This window comes from Prionailurus viverrinus, chromosome A3 (assembly GCF_022837055.1).
Source record: "Prionailurus viverrinus isolate Anna chromosome A3, UM_Priviv_1.0, whole genome shotgun sequence".
NCBI classification, from domain to species: Eukaryota; Metazoa; Chordata; class Mammalia; order Carnivora; family Felidae; genus Prionailurus; species Prionailurus viverrinus.
In genome coordinates, this window is record NC_062563.1 from 61,563,718 (window position 1) to 61,585,480 (window position 21,763).

The 21,763-nt window shown below is 37.9% G+C and overlaps 1 protein-coding gene across 5 annotated transcripts in view; it reads left to right on the forward strand.

Annotated features, from left to right (window-relative positions):
* The window catches only part of MGAT4A (alpha-1,3-mannosyl-glycoprotein 4-beta-N-acetylglucosaminyltransferase A), a 116,687-nt gene that overhangs the window by 44,236 nt on the left and 50,688 nt on the right, over positions 1-21,763 (forward strand). For all 5 annotated transcript variants that reach the window (XM_047851277.1, XM_047851279.1, XM_047851278.1 and 2 more), the window contains exon 4: positions 1,071-1,211. In XM_047851277.1, coding sequence (XP_047707233.1) covers positions 1,071-1,211 — 141 coding nt within the window. The remainder of the gene's footprint in view (positions 1-1,070; positions 1,212-21,763) is intronic.

Below are 21,763 nucleotides of genomic sequence, written 5' to 3' on the forward strand. Positions count from 1 at the left end.
AAATTTAATAGCATTATTTAATCTGCCAACTTGATAGATTGAAATTGGTGCCTTGTAATTTATAATTGTTTCTTTACTTATAAGATTAAACATTAATTTCATTAAACATATCACAGTCATTTGCAGTTTTTGGTGAATTTTTGGTTCTTACATTTTTAATGGAGTCTTCATATTGTTTCACATGAAATCTTTTTTGAAGCTTTAAGACCTTATTGCTGACTTCCATATTTAAAATGTTAAATTACTGTTGGGATTTTAAAATGTTGCCTACCAGATCAGAGTTTTTATTTCATGTTATATTAAAAGATTCATTAATTCCTCCAAGAAAAACTGGAAAATGATTTGAAAGTTAGGATCTGTCTTAAATTGTGCTGTTTAAATTACTGTACTTGAATTTCTTTGAAAAAAAAATCTTCCATTTGAAAATTTGGTAAAATAGAATAGCATAAGGAAAGAGAAAATTATGGGTGGTGAATGTGCTTACTACGTTTTCATAAACGGGTAGCATGTTTAAAAAATTATTTATTTATTTATTTATTTATTTATTTATTTATTTTTGAGACAGAGAGAGACAGAGCATGAGCAGGGGAGGGACAGAGAGAGGGGAGACACAGAATCTGAAGCGGGCTCCAGGCTCTGTGCTGTCAGCACAGAGTCCGACATGGGGCTCGAACTTACGGAGTGTGAGATCATGACCTGAGCTGAAGTTGGACACTCAACCGACTGAGCCACCCAGGCACCCCAACGGGTAGCATGTTTATTAGTGTGTGTTCTGCAGGGCCTAAATTCTGAACCATTACAATAGCAAGTGATGAAAGCCTTCTACCTTCTCCTGGTACTTTGGTTGACCTTTTTAGCTTCCTTCAAGTGCTGTCAGCATCAGACTCTGAGACTCTGGCTGAAGAAGTGTCTTTTTCATTTTAAAGGGAGATCTTGTTTACCAAAGTATGAAATCAGGAAAGAAAATTCTTTAGTTCTAGTTCTCATAAATGTTTACTGCTGTATTTGCGAAATCAGCAATTTCTGTAAGTAAGGTGACCCTGTGCATTAATTTTGCTTTTTTGTTTTAGATAATACCCTAAAGCTATTAAAGGAGTTAACAAGCAAAAAATCTCTTCAAGTGCCAAGCATTTATTATCATTTGCCTCATTTATTGCAAAATGAAAGAAGCCTTCAGCCTGCTCTGCAGATTGGTAATGGAAGAACAGGAGGTATGCTTATTTTGTTCCTTACTGTGGTTGTACTGCTGGTTTTAATTGGATCTTGGGATATAACATTGACCATTAGAAACCTGGCAGGTCAAAAAAGAAAAATTCCTTCTCTATGCGTAGTAACTTAGGCCTCTTTTACGTTGAAAGGAGTTGGACATTTTTCTCCATAGATCAGACTGTAGAACTGAAAACAGTCACGAGAAATCTGGTTTAAGCCCCATCTCCAGGCAGAAAAATGTTTAACCTTTTTAATTTTTCAGTTTTCAAAATTTTAGATGTAGAGAGATGACTTTGTTTCTTTTATCATCTTTCAACATTAATAGCTCTTCAGTCTTTTCAAGAGAGGTTTTCTTATGTTTGCCCCTGCTTTTTCTTAGCTAGAAGGCATATATAAACTTTTGTTTAACCTTTCATACAGTAATAGAAATACTTTGGTTTGCCTTTTTTTTTTTTTTTTTTTTTGAGAGAGATTGAGGGTACCAGTGAGCGAGGGGCAGAGAGAGAGGGAGAATACCATGAGGGGCAGAAGACAGAGAGAAAGGGAGGGAGGGAGGGAGGGAGGGAGAGAGAGAGAAGCAGAGCTCACCTGAAGCAGGGCTCAAGTTTACCTGATGCAGGGCTGGAACTCACCAACCATGATGTCGTGATCTACACCAAAGTCAAATGATTAACCAACTGAGCCACCCAGGCGCCCTGCTTTTTTTCTAATATATGAAAAGGTAGTTATTGCATATTTATTCCTTTTGTTAGAACCACCAGAGCTTCTTGAATTTTTCTTGTGGGCCCTCTTTACCATTTTTTTATGATTTTTATTCTTTTATTTTGATCTTGTTTATCTTTTCTTTGGAGATTTTAAAATGTAGAGACCAAAATATCATTTTGCTCCCCTAATAAGTCTTTGACAAATGACAAAACCATTACCTAATAGATACACAAAGATATCTTTGTGATAATGTTTTTGAAAAGTTGATTTAATCTGCTTTTGATTCAATAGGATTCTTAGGTATTTTACTTTTGTGTGTTGCATTTACCATATTATTAGCATAAGCTTTTATATTTGTCTTTTTTTTCTGCTATCTTTCTACTTTATGAATCATTTACAATCTTCCTAAGGAAGTGATAATTCTTAAAATATTAGGTTAAAACTAAATCATTTTTCCATTTCTTTATTGATTCACTAAATATTTATCCAGCAGGTACTGGATGTGCAAAGACTAACAAGATGTGTAGTGTACTCTAAATTATTTTCCTTAGAACATTGATCATTAATTATTTCTGAAGTTGATATTTTGTCTCTCCCTTGAACAATCACTATTTGGGTCAGATGTCTCAGCCATTCAGTACATTTGTTGGTTTAGAGGATACCTTCATTAATAAGAATATCAAATGAAAAGAAAGTGCGAGTATTTTTAAAGTCATTTAAGACTTTAGAACCTCTAATAGGTTCAAGGAGGGGCTCCTGGGTGGCTCAGTTGGTTAAACGCCTGACTTCGGCTCAGGTCATGATCTTGAGACTACTCGTGAGTTCAAGCCCCTCATTGGGCTCTGTGCTGACAGCTCACAGCCTGGAGCCGGCTTCACATTCTGTGTCTCCCTCTCTCCCTGCTCCTCCCCTGCCCTCTCTCTCTCTCTCTCTCTCTCTGTCTCTCAAAAATAAATAAACAGGGTGGAGGGGAAGCCTGCCCAGCAAGGCAGAGCCCCTGAGTTTGGCTTACAAAATCGGAGGGGCCAGACTGTGTGAGTTCTGACAGCCAGCGGGACTTAACATCTGGAATGTTAAAAGTCAGCAGCTCTGCTTGGAGAGCAGGAGGGCGGGAGGACATCGGGAGGGAGAGGTGTTGAGCCCTGGAAGACAGAGCTCAGCTCGGTGGGGAACAAAGGTGCTGGCCAGTGCCATCTCCCTCTCCCATCCCCCAGCCAAAATCCCAAAGGGAACAAGTTCCCGTCACCAAACTTGCTTGCACCGAGCAAACACCCAACACTGTGCTTCTGTGGATCCATCCCTCCTACAGTTCTGCCTCCCTCCTGGTGCTGCAGGGCCCCTCCCACAGGGAACCACCGATGGCAAAGCGAGCTAAGCCTGCCCCTCCCGCCCCTGTGCACCTGTGGATCCACCGTGGCTAATAGGCCAGATCCCATCAAAGCAGCACCACAAGCCTGGCAGTGTGCAGGTAGCCCAGACAGGGGCCACACCACATCAGAGTGAGTCCTACTCCTGGGAGAGGGGAAGATAAGGTACACACCAGTCTGACTGTGGCCCCAGTGGTGGGCTGGGGAGAGATATTAGATCTGACTGCAGCCCCGCCCACCAACACAAGTTACTCCAGACAGCACAGGGGAAGTGTCCCGCAGTTCCACACACTCCAGGGACTATCCAAAATGACGAAACAGAAGAATTCTCCTCAAAAGAAACTCCAGGAAGTAGCGACAGCTAATGAATTGATCAAAAACGATTTAAGCAATATAACGGACCATGAATTTAGAATAATAGTCATAAAATTAATCGCTGGGCTTGAAAAACGTATAGAGGACAGCAGAGAATCTATTACTACAGAGATCAAGGGACTAAGAAACAGTCATGAGGAGCTAAAGAAATGCTCTAAATGAGGTGCAAAATACAATGGAGGCGACCACAGCTCGGATTGAAGAGGCAGAGGAGAGAATAGGTGAATTAGAAGATAAAATTATGGAAAAAGAGGAAGCTGAGAAAAAGATAAAAAATCCAGGAGTATGAGGGGAGAATTAGAGAACTAAGTGATGCAATCAAGTACAACAATATCCGTATAATAGGGATTCCAGAAGAGGAAGAGAGAGAGAAAGGGGCTGAAGGTGTACTTGAACAAATCATAGTTGAGAACTTCCCTGATCTGGGGAAGGAAACAGGCAATGAAATCCAAGAGGCACAGAGAACTCCCTTCAGACGTAACTTGAATTGATCTTCCACGTGACATATCATAGTGAAACTGGCAAAATACAAAGATAAACAGAAAATTCTGAAAGCAGCTAGGGATAAACACGCTCTAACATATAAAGGGAGACTGATAAGACTAGTGACGATCTATCTTCTGAAACTTGGCAGGCCAGAAAGGAATGGCAGGAAATCTTCAATGTGATGAACAGAAAAAATATGCAGCCAAGAATCCTTTATCCAGCAAGTCTGTCATTCACAATAGAAAGAGAGGAAGGTCTTCCCAAACAAACAAAAGCTGAAGGAATTCATCACCACTAAACCAGCCCTACAAGAGATCCTAAGGGGGATTCTGTGAGTGAAATGTTCCAAGGACCACAAAGTACCAGAGACATCACTGCAAGCATGAAACCTACAGACATCACAATGACTCTAAACCCATATCTTTCAATAATAACACTGAATGTAAATGGGCTAAATGTTCCAACCAAAAGACATAGGGTATCAGAATGGATAAAAAAACAAGACCCATCTATTTGCTGTCTATAAGAGTCTCATTTTAGACCTGAGGACACCTTCAGATTGAAAGTCAGGGGAGGGAGAACTATCTATCATGCTACTGGAAGCCAAAAGAAAGCTGGAGTAGCCATACTTATATCAGACAAACTAGACTTTAAATTAAAGGCTGTAACAAGAGATGAAGAAGGGCATTATATAATAATTACAGGGTCTATCTATCAGGAAGAGCTAACAATTGTAAATGTCTATGCGCCAAATACAGGAGCCCCCAAATATATAAAACAATCACAAACATAAGCAACCTTATTGATAAGAATGTGGTGATTGCAGGGGACTTTAATACTCCACTTAAACAATAGATAGATCATCTAGACACAGGATCAATAAAGAAACAAGGGCCCTGAATGATACATTGGACCAGATGGACTTGACAGATATATTTAGAACTCTGCATCCCAAAGCAACAGAATATACTTTCTTCTCGAGTGCACATGGAACATTCTCCAAGATAGATCACATACTGGGTCACAAAAATAAATAAATATTAAAAAAAAAGAACCTCTGATAAGTTCTCCTGCAGTAGCTCATTGTTATTTTGTGAATATAACATTCTCTCTTATCCTTTTTGAAGATGGTTCCATCCCATTTGTTTATGACTTTATCATAACATATATAAATATAATGAAATCTTGGTCAAGCAGCTCCACTAGTTAACATTCTTACTAAGCTAGCACTATTTTTAAGAGGAAGAAAACACAGAAAACTTGAAAATAAAAACAAGAAAACCCTCAGATTTATGTTAAAAATCTTCCTAAATCCTTAAGCATTGGTTCTTAACATTTTTAGAGTCACAGAACCCTTTGGATATTGTAGGAAAGCTATAAACCTTCTACTTAGAAAAATGCACATAAGAAAAGTAATCTTGTATGTAATTTCTGGGATTTTGTAGAACTCCCAAAACTTTTTTAGGGACTTTATATTAAGAACTTCTGTTTTTTTAGATCAAAGAAAAACTGCTTCTTGCTACAAATTCTGTTCTTCAGTGGTCAGGCTGATTAATGAACAGCACTCAGACCAGCTAAGTCTTCCTAAGTGCTCCAGGGAGAAGAGTGCTCCAGGAAGGCTACTGACTGTCTAAAGAGGGGCTGGAATTCCTAGTGAAGAACAAAAAAACTGCCAGCCCACCCTCCCCAAACCACATCTAGATCCTCCCACAAAATTTGCAGAGGAGGCTGCAATAAGTAGATACAGTGTGTGCAGATAGGTAAAAGGGCATATTGTACAACTAGCATTACAAAATATTTTAGGAAACCCACATCGTGAATGACTTAATACTCAAAGGAAATTGAATTTGCAGAACAAGCACAATATAATTTAGAAATTAAACATAATATATTTTAGAAGGATGAGAAGCTAGTTCATAACTGACTGTTGTAAAAGTATCGATTGGAAATCTCTGTGTTCTGATTTCATTGATTATATGTAAAATTTACATATAAATGGACTGATAAGCAGAGTAGATACAGCTGAAGATCAGATTAGCAGTCTGAAAGTTGAATAATTGTAGTTCTGGAATGCTGCATAAAGGGCACAAAGAATTGGGGTATACAAAAGTTCTAATAATCCATCTACTAGAAATTTCAGAAGTAGAGAACAAAGGGACTGAAGAGAGGAAATAAGCAAATATGTAATAGAAGAAAGTTTCTTTGAGTTGAAGAAACTCCCTGCTCTTCAGATTTAGGGCCCATTTAGTGCCAAGCAAGATGGTTGAGAAAAGACCCTCCATAGGTTACCTACCAAAATGGCATTACTGATGGGTAGAGGACAGCAGGTTAAAAAATCCATGAGTACTTGCTATGTGCCAGGTACTTTGCCAGGTACTTAGGTACACAAAATTAGATGGAGTTCCTAGTGTTGTGGAGCTTCAATCTAAATAAGGGAGAATGCATGAGTCAAATAATCAATTATGTAAATAATTATACAGTTACAACTTTAACTGGTGATATAAAGGATACCTTGATAATGTATAAAAGGGGGATTTGCCTCAATTAAGGATTTCAGGGGAGTCTTAAAAATGCATTTGACCTGAAATCAGTGAAATATGTCATTCAGTGGTGAAGGTGGGTTTCTTAGTTGCTTAATTCTGCTGTAAAAATTTCCACAAACCCAGTGACTTAAATCAACATAAGTTTATTATCTTATAGTGTTGGTGGCCAGAAGTCCTAAAATCGGTGTGTTGACTAGGGTGTGTTCCTTCTGTTGCTTTAAGGGACATTCCACCTCCTTTCCTTTTCCAGCTTCTAGAGGCTGACTACCTACCTTCATTAGTGCCCCTTGCTTTATCTGCAGATCTCTCTGTGACCCTGACCTTTTACTTACATTGTCACATCTCCTTCTCTCACAGACTCTCCTACCTTCCTCTCATAAGGACTCTTGTGAATTCATTAGGTTCACCTGGGTAATCCAGGATAATCTTCCAATCTCAAAATCCTTAATCACATCCACAAAGTCCCTTTTGGCATGTTAGGTAATATATTCACAAATTCTAGGGATTAGGACATGGACATGGTGGGGGGCATTATTATGGCTGCCACATGGGAGAATAAAGTATTCCAGAAAAGGAGAAGAGCATCACAAAAGCCCTGTGATGGAAAGGAGCATGTGTGGAATGTTCTAGAAAATGAAAGGAGGTCTCTATAAATGAAGTGTAGAGTGAGGGGGAAATATGGAATAAGATGAGACTAGAGATGCATTGGAGCCAGACAGTGCAGGAATCTGCAGACCTTTTATTGGATTTGGACTTTTATCCTACCCAAGAGCAGAAAGAACCCCCTTGCACCTCAGTGGCTCAGTTGGTTAAGCATCCAACTCTTGATTTTGGTTCAGGTCATGATCTCACCATTAGTGAATTTGAGTCCCACAGCGGGCTCTGTGCTGACAGTGTGGATGGAGCCTGCTTGGGATTCTCTTTCCTTCTTTCTCTGTTCCTTTCCTGTTTGTGTTCTCATTCTCTCTCTCAAAATAAATAAACTTAAAAAAGCTAAGAAGCCCCTGAAGGGTCTTAAGCAAGACTTACTTAGGATAACTTTATAAGATTTAAATTTTGCAGGAGCACCTAGGTGGCCAGTCATTTGAGTGTCGGTCTCTTAATTTTGGCTCAGGTCATGATCCTGGGGTTGTGGGATTGAGCCCCTTGCCAGGCTTCACACTGAGTGTGGAGCCTGCTTGGGATCTCCCCCCCCCCCCCAAACTTCTCTCTCTCTCCCCCCTCCCCCACTCACATGTATGTGTGTGTGCACGCATGTCTCTCTCAAATTAAAAAAAAAAAGATTTAAATTTTTAAGAGACCACATTTGCTGCAGTGGGAAGAGTGACTGAATTTGTGGGAAGGAGAGTAGATTTGAAAGGCCCCAATAAGAGGCTACTGATCCCCTTGAAAAAGGATAGGCGTGGACTAGGTAATAGTGATAATAGTGGAGATGGAAACAAGAAGATGGATGTAGGAGTTGTTTGAAATGTATGGGGACATATAATGGGAGCACATAATGATGGACAGAGGTAAAGGATGTGGTGAAGGATGAAGTCTTAGGTTTCTAGATCATGTAACTGGATGGATGGTGGCCACTCTTCACTGAGATAGGGGACAATAGAAAATATTTTGCAGCATTGGTTTTTGAGATCATAACTTGAATCTGGATATGTTAAGGCAGGAGGTGATTGTGGAGGGTAGTCAGTTGGATATTTAGATCAGGAACTCGAGATCTGAGTTAGATTTAATTTTATGGCTCATCATTTGCGAATAACTGATTGAAGATACAGAGGTGGATAGGGCCTAAGACTGAGCCTTGAAGGTTTTTCAGAGTTAATTTTCAGGAAAGAGGAAGATAAGGCCAAGGAAGATGAAGAAGGTACAACTAGGCAGTAGAGATAAAGTATATTGTCATGGAATATAGGGAAAGGAATGAGAAATAAATGACTAAGATGAAAACCTAAGGACACATGATAGGCTAAAAATACTTGACTAACAACCAATATTTTAAAAAGAGAATAATTTAGTTATAATAGAAGGTAGAGTAGTGATTGAAGATGGAGGATCCAAAATTAAGATTGTTCCTAAATTTTTCTTGATTTTAAAGATTTTTTTTAAGTGTATTTATTTATTTTGGGGGTGGGACAGGAGCAGGGAGAGAGGGTGAGAGAATCCCAAGCAGGCCCCACACTGTCAGTTCATAGCTCAATGTGGGGCTCGATCTCATGAACGTGAGATCATGACCCGAGCTGAAATCGGATTCTTAACCAACTGAGCCACCCAGGCACCCCAGAATTTTTCTTAATTTTAAAGGAAGTACTAGAATTTGAAAACTTATCAGGAAGGTTGAAGAAAACCAAAATAACAACAGTTGATAGCTCTGTCCTATTTTACAACTGTATTTTAGATTGTCTAGTACATAATAGATGTATCACAGATGCTTCACAATTGAATAGGAAATATTGGACAGTTAATAAGTGGAACAAAGCACTGAGTTCAACCTTTTGGCTCTATTTCTGTTGGGTTCCTTGGTCCACCTTGCTTCTCCCTAAAAGGATGATATAGCCATTTTGTTCAGATTGCTGATATATTTATTCTGAACTCTCCTGCCTTAGAATACATACATTTTCTAGATTATAAACCATAAAAGTATGTTGTGGACTAGAAGAACAAGTGGACCAGAAAGGGCAATCTTACCTTGGTCCAGAAGGCATGAAAAAAATTTTTTGTGGTAATTTTGTGAATTACCACAAACCTGAATACCTTTAATTCTGTAGGTTTAGCTGGAATTAGTATTTTAATTTTTTTTTAACTAAAAGTTTTTCAAGTTTACTTATTTTAAGAGAGAGAGGGAGAGAATCCGAGGCAGGCTCCATGCTGTCAGCGTGGAGACCAATACGGGGCTCGAACTCACTAACTGTAAGATCATGACCTGAGCCAAAATCAAGAGTCAGACGCTTAAGTGACTAAACCACCCAGGTGCCCCTAGTATTTTCATTTTTATTGCTTTTGGATATCTTGAGTGCCTTGGTTTTAAACTAAAGAATTTACATTTCGGATTTCAGACAGTATATTTGGGGAGAAATGGTTTCTTCTCTACACATGCCTTTTAAACTTAAAACAGAAACAAAAAACTCAAGACCATGATAGGGATAGAGTTTGCATTATTATTTTATATCATTTTTGTTTGCATGCTCTGGGTCAGTATGTATTTTATTTTTCCATAAACAAAGTCTTTGAACTCTGTATGAACTAACATTTCTTTGGAATGCTTCACAGGACAGTTGTTACATTTTTAGCCTGCATTCTAAACACTTAAAATATTTTTAATTTAAATTCTGAGGTAAAGTTGACCTTAGAACCATGTGAGGTTAGAGGCACTGACCACCCCCTCATACCGCACAGTCAAAAATGCATGTATAACTTTGACTCCCCCAAAACTTAACTGCTAATGGCCTGTTGACCATTAAGCATTACCAGTAACATAAACTGTTGCTTAGCATACCTATTTTTTATTATGTGTATCACATACTGTATTCTTACCATAAAGTAAGCAAGAAAAAAGAAAATGTTAAGAAAATCATAAAGCAGAGAAAATACATTTATAGTGCTGGACTGTATTTACTGAGAAAAGTCCACTTATAAGTGCACCTGCACAGTTCAAACCCATGTTCAAGAGTCCACTGTATATGGGAATCTGCTTCCAGGGTAACTCATCCTGCCTGTAGGAATCTCAGAATAAAACACAAATCTTGATTTAAAACACTTTCCTCCTCAGTTGTGGTGTTCTCATCCATTTAATCAGGTCACAGTTATTCCTCTTTCTTATTTTCTCTAGTCTTAAGCCCTATTGGTAACTGTCTCCAAAATATATCCCAAATTCATCCACTCATCCCCTTTTCCAGACCCTATTTCAGACCATCTAACTTCTTTTTTTAAGAAGTTTTTTGGGGGCACCTGGGTGGCTCAGTCGGTAAGTGCCCAACTTTGGCTCAGGTCATGATCTCACATTTTGTGAGTTTGAGCCCCGCATTGGGCTCTGTACTGATAGCTCAGAGACTGGCGCCTGCTTCAGATTCTGTATTTCCCTCTCTCTCTCCCCTCCCCTGCTTGCACGTTCTCTCTCTCTCTCTCTCAAAAATAAATAAACATTTTAAAAATAATAAAATACTTAAAAGTTTTATTTATTTATTTTGAGGAAGAGAGAGTGTGTATGCAGTGAGTGGGGAGAGGCAGAGAGAGGGAGAAACAGTATTAAGCAGGCTCTTCACTGACAGGTGCAGAGTCAGACACAGGGCTAGATCTCATGAACTGTGAGATGATGACCTGAGCCAAAATCAAGAGTTGAATGCTTAACCGACTGAGCCACCCTCGTTCCCTGCAGACCACCTAACTTCCCAAAATACTTTTACTCTGAATGCTTTTGTATCTGTTTGCCACAAAATTTGGTAGTCTTTTAAAATTAAAAATTGGAAAATGTCACTCCCCTACTTACAACTTTACAATGGCTCTCTCTTATACTCAGTTAAGACTCTAACTAATTCTCTGAATCTAGGCTCATTCTGCTTTCAATACATTCTGTTCTATTTCTTCACTCTGTTAAGATCATTCTTTCTTTGATGCCTTGCTGTTTTTTCTTCTGGAGTCTTCTTTCTCTGCTCTTTCTCATCATTAGTTATCAGTTATGTTGACATAAGAGAGGCCTTCCATTACCTCACTATAGAGATACCTGTCTCTTCCCCTGTTCCCCACCCACTCTTTTTAATATTGCCATATTTTAATTTGTATGGTACATATCACCCTCTAAGATTAGATTATTTATCTTTTCCCCCTTTTCTAGAATGTAAATTCCCTGAGGGCAGGGACCTCGTTCACTATTATGCCTATCACCTAGAATAATGTCTTGCATTTGATAGGTGTTCAGTAAGAATGTTTGGAATAAATAGGGCAAATCTCTTTTTTAAATAGTTTTATTTTATTTAATTAATTTAATTTTAAAATTGAAGTATAAATTTCAGGTGTACAGTATAAAGATTTAATAATTCTATACATTACTCAGTGCTCATCATAAGTGTACTCTTAATCCTCTTTATCTGTTTTACTCATCCCCTCACCCTCCTCCTGTTTGGCAACCACCAGCTTACTCTCTGTATTGAAGAGTCCATTTTTTTGTCTTGTTTTGTTTTGTTTTCTTAAATTGCACATGTGAGTGCATATGCTGTTTGTCTTTGTCTGACTTATTTCACTTACCGTTAACCTTCTAGGTACATCCATGTTGTTGCAAATGGCAAGATCTTGTTCTTTTTTATGGCTGAGTAATATTCCATTGTATGTATATACTGCATCTTCCTTATCCATTCATTTATGGATAGAAACTTAGATTGCTTCCATATCTTGGCTATTATAAATAATGCTGCATTAAACGTAGGAGTGCATATATATTTTTGAATTAGTGTTTTCCTTTTCTTTGGGTACCCAGTAGTGGAATTACTGGATCATATGGTAGTTCTATTATTAACTTTTTGAGGAACCTCCATCCTGTTTTCCACAGTGGCTGCACCAGCTTGCATTCCCACAAACAGTGCATGAGGGTTTGTCTTTCTGTATATCCCTGCCAACACTTGCTATTTTTTTTGTCTTTTTGATTTTGCCCATTCTAGAAGTATGAGGTAATACCTCGTTGTGGTTTTGATTTGCATTTCTCTGATAATGAATGATGTTGAACATCTTTTTATGTCTCTTGGACATGTATGTCCTCTTTGGAAAAATGTCTTCTCAGGTCCTCTGCCCACTTTTTAATTAGATTATTTGTGGGGTTTTTTGGTGTTCAGTTGTAGGAAGTTCTTTATATATTTTAGATTATGAAACACTTACTGGATATATCATTTGCAAAACTATCTTCTCCCATACACTGCATTGTCTTTTTATTTTGTTGATTGTTTCCTTTGCTGTGCAAAAGCTTTTTATTTTTTGTATAGTCTCAATAGTTTATTTTTGCCTTTGTTTCCCTCGCCTGAGGATACAGACCCATAAAAATGTTAAGACCAGTGTCCAAGAGGTTACTACTGCCTATCTTTTCTTTTAGGAGTTTTATAGTTTCATGTCTCACAGGTCTTTAATCCATTTTGAATTCATTTTTGTGTATGGTATAAGAAAGTGGTCCAGTTTCATGCTTTTGCATGTAGCTGTCCAGTTTTCCCAACACTGTTTACTGAAGAGACTCTCTCTCTCATTGCATATTCTGTTTTTTTTTTAATTAAAAAAACTTATTTTAATTTGAGAGAGAGAGAGAGCAAGAGCATAGGAGAGGGATGGGGGGAGAGAGAGAAAAAATCTTAAACAGTCCTCGCTCAGTAGTGGGCCCTATAGTGGGCTTGGATCCCACGATCCTGGGATCATGACCTGAGCTGAAATTAAGAGTTGGATGCTTAACTGACTGAGCCAGCCAGGTGCCATTCCTATTGTATATTGCCTCGTTTGTCATAGATTAATTGACCATATAAGTGTGGGTTTATTTCTAGGTTCTCTATTCTGTTCCATTGGTCTTTGTGTCAGTTTTTGTGCCAGTACCCACACTATTTTGATAAGGATAGCTTTGAGTATATCTTGAAATGTGGGATTGTGATACCTCCAGTTTTGTTCATTCTCAGGGTTCTTTTGCCTATTTAGGGTCTTTTGTAGTTCCATACAAATTTTAGAATTCTTTGTTTTAGTTCTGTGAAAAATGCTGTTGTTAGTTTGATACAAATTGCATGGACTCTGTAGATTGCTTTGGGTAGTATAAACATTTTAGCAGTGTGGATTCTTGTAATCCATGAGCATGGAATATGTTTCCATTTTTGTCATCTTCAGTTCTTCCTTTCATAATTGGTTTTTAGTTTTCAGAGTAGTCTTTCACCTCCTTGTTAAGTGTATTCCTCAGTATTTTATTCTTTTTGGTGCAATTGTAAATGGGATTTTCTTAATTTCTCTTTTTTAAATTTCATTTTTTTAATTAATTAACTAATTAATTTTAGAGAGAGCATTCACGAGCAGAGGACAGTGACAGAGGGAGAGAGAGGGACAGAGAGAATCTCAAGCAGACTCCACGCTCAGCATAGAGCCTGACATGGGGCTCGATCCTACAACCTTGGGATCGTTACCTGAGCCAAAATTAAGATTCAGACACTCAACTGACTGACCCACCCAGGCACACCCTGATTTCTTTTTCTGCTGTTAGTATATAGAAATACAACTGATTTCCTTATATTTTGTATACTGTGACTTTACCAAATTCATTTGGCAATTCTAGTAGTTTTTTGGTTGAGTCTTTAGTTTTCTATGTATAATATGTCATCTGCACATAGTAAAAGTTTTCCTTCTTCCTTACCAATTTGGATGCCTTTTATTTCTTATTCTTGTTTGATTGCTGCAGCTAAGACTTCCAATACTGGGTTGAATAATAGTGGTGAGAGTGGACATCCTTGTCTTGTTCCTGATTTTAGAGAGTATCTTTCAATGTTTCACCATTGGGTGTGGTGCTAACTGTGGATTTTTCATATATGGTGTTTATTATGTTGTGATATGTTCCATCTAAACCTGCTTTGTTGAGGTTTTTTTTTTTAATGTTTATTTTTGAGAGAGAGAGTATGAGCAGGGGAGGGGCAGAGAGTGAGGGAGACACAGAACTCAAAGTGGGCTTCAGGCTCTGTGCTGTCAGCAGAGAGCCAGACACGGGGCTCAAACTCATGCACCATGAGATCATGACCTGAGACGAAGTTGAGTGCTTAACAACCGAGTCACCCAGGATCCCCATTGTTGAGTTTTTATCATAACAGATACTGGATTTTGTCAAATGCTTTTTTTTTTATCTATTGAGATGATATATGGTTTTTAATCTTTTCTTTTGTTAATATGATCTATCATGTTGATAGGTTTATGAATATTTTGAACCACCTTTGCATCCCTGGAATAAATTCCCCATGATTGTGGTGAATGATTTTTTTATTTATTGTTAGATTCAGTTTTCTAATATTTTGTTGAGGATTTTTTCATCTATGTTCATTAGAGATACTGGGTTTTAGTTTTCTTTTTTTGTAGTGTCTTTATCTGGTTTTGGTATGACAGTAATGCTGGACTCATAGTAGAATGAATTTGGAAGCTTTCCTTCCTCTTCTATTTTTTTTTGGATAAATTGAGAAGAATAGGTATTAACTTTTCTTTAAATATTTGGTAGAATTCACCTGGAAACCCATCTGGTCCTGGGCTTATGTTTTGGGGGAGGTTTTTTTTTTCATTACTGATTCAGTTTTACTGCCAGTAATCAGTATGTTCAAATTTTCTTTCTTCCTGATTCAGTTTTGGAAGGAATTTATCCATTTCTCCTAGCTTGTCCAATTTGTTGGCATATAATTTTTCATAATACTCTTATAAACCTTTTTATTTCTGTGATGTTGTTATTTCTCCTTGTTTTAATTTTAATTTATTGGAGTCTAATTTTATTTATTGGAGTCTCTCTCTTGATGAGTCTGACTAAAGGTATATTAATTTTCTTGATCTTTTGCAAGAACCAGCTCCTGGTTTGATTGATCTGTCCTATTGTTTTTAAAGTCTCTGAGTTATTTCTGGTCTAATCTTTATTATTTCCTTTATACTACTGGCATTGGACCTTGTTTGTTCTTTTTCTAGCTCCTTTGAGTGTTAGGTTAGTTTGTTTACTTGAGATTTTTCTTGTTTCTTGAGGTAGCCTTGTGTTGCTATAAGCTTTTCTTTTGGAGCAGCTTTTGCTGTTTCCCAAAGATTTTGGACTGTTGTGTTTTCATTTTCATGTTCTCTATGTATTTTTTTAATTTCCTCTTTGATTTTTTGGTTGAATCATTCATTGTTCAGTAGCTTGTTATTTATACTCAATGTATTTGTATTCTTTACAGATTTTTTTTCTTGTAATTGATTTCTAGTTTCATACTATTGTGGTTAGAAAAGATGGGTGACATGATTTCAGTCTTTTTGAATTTATTGAGATATGTTTTATGGTCTAAACATATGGTATATTATGGAGAATGTTCCATATCCCCTTGAAAAGAATGTGTAGTCTTCTGTTTTTGGATTGAATGTTCTGAATATATCTAATATGTCATTCAAAGCCACTGTTTCTTTGTTGATTTTCTGTCTGGATGATCTATCCATTACTGTAAATGGGGTGTCCCTTACTATTATTATAGTACTGTCAATTTCTTCCTTTATGTCTGTTAATAGTTATTTTATGTATTTAGGTTCTTCCATGTTGGATGCATAAATATTTACAATTGTTATATCCTTTTGTTGGATTGTTCCCTATGTCATTATGTAGTGTCCTTTGTCTCTTTATAGTCTCTGTTTTACAGTCTGTTTTGTCTAATTTAAATATGACTTTCCCAGTTTTGTTTTCACTTCCATTTGTGTAATAAATGTTTTTCCATCCCTTCACTGTCAATCTGCATGTCTTTAAGTCTGAAATGAGTCTCTTACAGGCAGCATATAGATGGGTCTTGCTTTTTTTTTATCTGTTCAGTCACTCTGTGTCTTTTGATTGGAGTATTTAGTCCATTTACATTTAAAGTAGTTATTGATAAGTTTGTACTTACTGCCATTTTGTTACTTGTTTTCTGGTTGTTTTGTAGTTCTGGTTTTTTCTTCTCTAGTTTTTTCCTCTGTGGTTTGATGGATTTCTGTAGTGTTACACTTGGATTCCTTCTCTCTCTCTCTCTCTCTCTCTCTCATGTGTGTGGTGTGTGTGTGTGATAGGTTTTATTTGTTACCATTAGGTTCATTTAGAACATCTTATGTGGATGTCAGTCTATAGTAAATTGATGGTTACTTAAGTTTTTGAACCCATTTTAAAAGCACTGAATTTTTGCTACCCCATTCTTACATATTATGTATGTGATGTCATACATACTTTTATGCTATTACTCTCTTGACTGATTTTTATAGTTATAATTAATTTTACTGCCTTTGTGCTTTAACCTTCATACTGGTTTTATTAGTGATTATCTACTACTTTTATTATATTTTTGTATTTACCTGTGAAACTTTTTTCCTTTCATAATTTTCTTACACTTAATGGCCTTTTCTTTCTACTCAAAGAATTACCTTTAACATTTTTTTTGTAAGGCAGGTTTAGTGGTGATGAACTCCTTTAACTTTTGTTTATCTGGGAAACTCATTATCTCTTTTTCTGTTCTGAATGATTGCCTTGCTGAGTAGAGATTTCTTGATTACATATTTTATCCTTTCAGGATTTTGAATATATCATGCCACTCCCTTCTGCCTTGAGGAGTTTGTTTTAAAATCAGCTGATAGACTTATATGGTTTCCCTTATATATAATGGTTTTCTCTTGCTGCTATAAAATTCTCCCTTTATCACTCCTTTTTGTCATTTTGATTATTATGTGTCTTGGTGTGGAACTCCTTGTGTAAATTTTGTTGGGGGCTCTCTGTGCCTCCTGGGTCTGGATGTCTGATTCCTTCCCTAGATTAGGGACATTTTGCATGATTATTTCTTCAAATAACTTTTCTTCACCTTCCCTCTCCTTCTGGGATCCCTGTAATGTGAATGTTACTACACTTGATGATATCGTTGAGTTCCCTGAACCTATTCTCATTTTTTATTTTTCTTATTTTCTTTTTCATGTTCAGCTTGGATGTTTTCCATTACTCTCTCTTCCAGATCACTGCTTGGTTTTACCTTCTTAATGCTGCTACTGATTTACTCTGGTGTATTTTGTACTTCAGATATTGAATTTTTTATCTCTGACTGGTTCTTTTTTATATTTTCTGTGTCTTTGTTGAGGGTCTTACTGATATCCTCCACTCTTCTCAAGTTCAATGAGTATCTTTATGACCATTAATTTGAGTTCTTTATCAGGCATTTGCCTGTCTCCATTTCAATTAGCTCTCTTGCTGTGATTTTGTCCTATTCTTTCATTTGGGCCATATTGCTCTATCTCTTCATTTTGTCTAACTCTGTGTTTGTTTCTGCATATTAGAGAAGTCAGCTATATCTTTCTGCTCTTGCAAGTAGTAGCCTTATGAAGAAGAGGTCCTGTGGTGCCTTGGAGCACAATAACCTCTGTTTGCCGGAACCAGGCACTTCAGGGGTATCTCCCGTGTGGCTGTGTAGGCCCTACTGTGTGACTGAGCTGCATTTGCCTTCAGTCCATTTGACAGCAAAGGCCCACTTTACCTATTTGGGGCACATTGGGCAGGATTTAGTGTCTGTGCTCTTAGTGGGCTTTTGTAGTAGATCAGCAGTCAGACCAGGTGCCTGCCATTAAGTCCATGTGGTGGGACTGCAGTTGCAGTGAACCGCAGGGCACTATCTCTGTACTGTCAGCTATAAGGTTTGGCTGCTGGGACCGTGAGCACACTGGTTTGTATGGTTATAACCCCCTCTCTCCAGGGCAGGAGTCACTTTGGAGTGGCTCTGGTCCCTGCTAGGGTTGCTTGCATGGTGCATTGGGGCAGAACTGGAGGGGCCCTTGGGTGGCTTAGTCGATTAAGCATCCGACTTTGGCTCAGGTCATGATCTCGTGGTTTGTGAGTTCGAGCCCTGCATCAGGCTCTGTGCTGACAGCTCAGAGCCTGGAGCCTGCTTCAGATTCTGTGTCTCCTCCTCTCTCTGCCCCTCCCATGTTCATGCTCTGTTTCTGTCTCTCAGTAATAAACGTTTAAAAAAAAAAAGTGGCTTTGGAGGGATGCTTGCTAAGTGGGGTGGGTTGGATGGGGTGCCTCTGAAGGGGAATGCAGAGGTGGGGCACTTGGTACTAGCAAGATAAGTGGGGAGTGTATGTGCTGGTTCCTGCAAGTGTCTAGCTATGTAGGCAGGGAAGATGGGGGAGACAGGGATAAAAGAATGGCACTTGCTAGCACTTCCGTTCTGGGAGAAGTCTCCTGGAGATTCCTTCCCCTGCAGTGCAAAATCTGAGATACCCTAGGCACTTTTCAAACTGCTGCTTCCTTGCAGTGTCTCTGCAGGGTTGTTATGCTGGCTCTTTAAGTGTAGGGACTTAGCTTCCTATTGATCTCCAGCTCTCCTGGAGCTAAACCACCTGGTTTTAAAGTACCTGGAGTTACGTACCTCTTGATTATAAAAACTCTGGAAGTTAAGCCCCACTGGTTTTCAAAGCCAAATGTTATGGGGACCCGTCTCTCCAGTGTGGGTTCATGCCTGTGGTGCTTGGTATGGGTTCTGCTCCTTTCCCTTCTGTTTGGAGTTAGTCTTACTGGGGTTTGGTTCCTAGGTGCGTTTCCACCCCTCCTATGCTTTTCAATGTGGCATTCTCTGTGATTAACTGGAAAGTCTGTTCTGCCAGTCTTTGAGTCTTTTTCAGAGTTAGTTGCACTGACGTAGCTTTTGTCTCAGTGTGTACATGAGCTCAGGATCTTCCTACTCTGCCATCTTCCCAGATGGGACTTCCCAGAAGTCCCAATATGACAGATCTCTTGAGCTCCTGGAAGCTCTTCATCTCAAAATGGAAGAGAAGACTGTGGCATAGATTTTTGGGGATATCTTTTAAACCATTTGGATCTTAGTATTCTTTTTTTTTTGAGGGGGGTTGGTATTTCTTTTTAAATTTTAATTCCAATATAGTTAATATATAGTGTTAAATTAGTTTCAGGTATACAATATAGTGATTTTTATATATTACTCAGTGCTTATCATGGTAAATGTCCTCTTTATTCCTCACCACCTATTTCATTCATTCTCCCACTCACCTCCCTTCTGGTCACCATCTGTTTTTGGTTTATCTCTTTTTTTGTTTGTTTTATTTCTTAAATTATACCCATGGGTGAAATCATATGGTATTTGTCTTTCTCTGACTGACTTATTTCACTGAACATTATATTCTCTAGGTCCTTCCATGTTGTTGCAAATGGCAAGATTGTGTTCTTTTTATGGCTGAGTAATAGTCCATTGTATAAATATACACCACATCTTTATCCTTTCATCAATCTATGGACACTGGGCTGCTTCTGTTATTTGGCTATTGTAAATAATGCTGCAATAAACATAGGGATGCATATATCTTTTTGAATTAGCGACTTCATATTCTTTGGGTAAATACCAAATAGTCCAATTACTGGATCATAGGGTAGTTCTATTTTTAATTTTTTGAGGAATCTCCATACTGTTTTCTGCAGCGGCTGTACCAGTTTGCATTTCCATGAACAGTACATGAGGGTTCCTTTTTTCTCCATATCTTCGCCAACACCTGCTATTTCTTTTGTGGTTGATTTTAGCCATTTAGTATGAGGTGTTATCTCATTGTGGTATTGATTTGCATCTCCCTGATGATGAGTGATGCTGAGCATCTTTTCATGTACCTGTTGGCCATCTGTATGTCTCCTTTGGAGACATTTTCTTCTTTTTTTGAGAGAGAGGGCACAAATGAGCAAAAGGCAGGGGGGGGGGGGGAGAGAATCCCATGAAGGGCAGAGAGAGATGGGTGGGGGGAGAGAGAGGAGTGGGGCTCAAACTCACCCAATGCAGGACTTGAACTCACAAACCGTGAGATCATGACCTGAGCTGAAGTCAGATGCTTAACTGACTGAGCCACCCAGGCGCCCTTTGGAGAAATATTTGTTCATATCTTCTGCCCACTTTTTAATTGGATTATTCATTTTTCTGGTGTTTAGTTTATTCTTTATATATTTTGGATACTAACCCTTTATCATATATATTATTTGTAAATTATCTTCTCCCACTCAGTAGGTTGTCTTTTAGTTTTGTTGGTAGTTTTTCCTTTGATGTGCAGAAGCTTTTTATTTTGATGTAGTTAATTTTTGCTTTTGTTTCCCTTGCCTCAGGAGACACATTGCTAGAAAAATGTTGCTCTGGCCAATGTCAGAGAAGTTACTGCCAATGCTCTCTCCTAGGATTTTTATGGTTTCATGTCCACATTTTGGTGTTTAATCCGTTTTGAGTTTATTTTTGTGTATAGTGTAACAAAGTGTTCCAGTTTCATTCTTTTGTATATAGCCAAATTATGGATCTTAGTATTCTTATTTGCAGAATCATGGTGGTAGATTCATTGAGCTATGATCTTCGAGCTTCCTTCTAACTTTAGAATTTCATGACTTCTAAGTATTTTCTAGCATTTCCAATAAATTGTTTCATTATTAAGACAAGCATTTTTAATATTTGTAAAATATATCTCTACTGTTGTATAACAGCATATTAAGTCTTTTTTAAAAATTTATTTTGAGAGAGAGAGAGAGCATGAGCGCACAAGTGAGCCTGGGGAGAGGCAGAGAGAGAGAGAGAGAGAGAGAGAGAGAGAGAGACAGAGACAGGGAGGGAGAGAATCCCAACCAGGCTCTGCGCTGCCAGTGCCAAGCCTGATGTGGGGTTTGATGCCATGAACTGCAAGATCATGACCTGAGCCAAAATCAAGACTTGGATGCTTAACCAACTGAACCACCCAGGTACCCCAAGATACTAAAGCTTTTTCAAAGGTGTTATTTAAAAAAAAAAAAAAACCTTTCTGAGAAATACAGTCCTATTGTAACACAATATATGCATTCCTAAAATTTATGCTATGCTGAATTGTGCAATAAAAGAAGAAAAATGAAGTTAGTATCATAGTTAGAAACTTTGTCAATTACACACACAGAAAGATAAGAACATAGTAAAAACAGCACAGTTTTACACATGTTAAATTATTAATACAAAAGTGCTATAATCAATATAGTACTCTACCTTGAATAATACTTGAGGTTTGCCTGTTAAAATGTGTTTCAGAAGGGTTGCAGTTTGGAAGGTTTTGAGAGGTGATGCAATCTGGTGGAAGTTTCAACACCAGCTGTGGATAGGTGTGGTTCTTAGCATGCAGTGAACTGAGGCAGCTGGTAGAGGTTGGAGGTATATACCATTCATGTATTTCTACATTGCTTAGTTCAGTTTTTTGAACTCATTTCAAGTGGATGCAGTTTTCTGTTTACCTGGTGAATGCTTGTCCCAGAGGAGAAATTGCATGTAAACAAATGTGAAATCCACATTATGCTCAGATATTTGCCTGATGTATTAGTCACTCAGGAAAAAATTTGCATTGGAAAAACAAGCATTATAGTAAAAC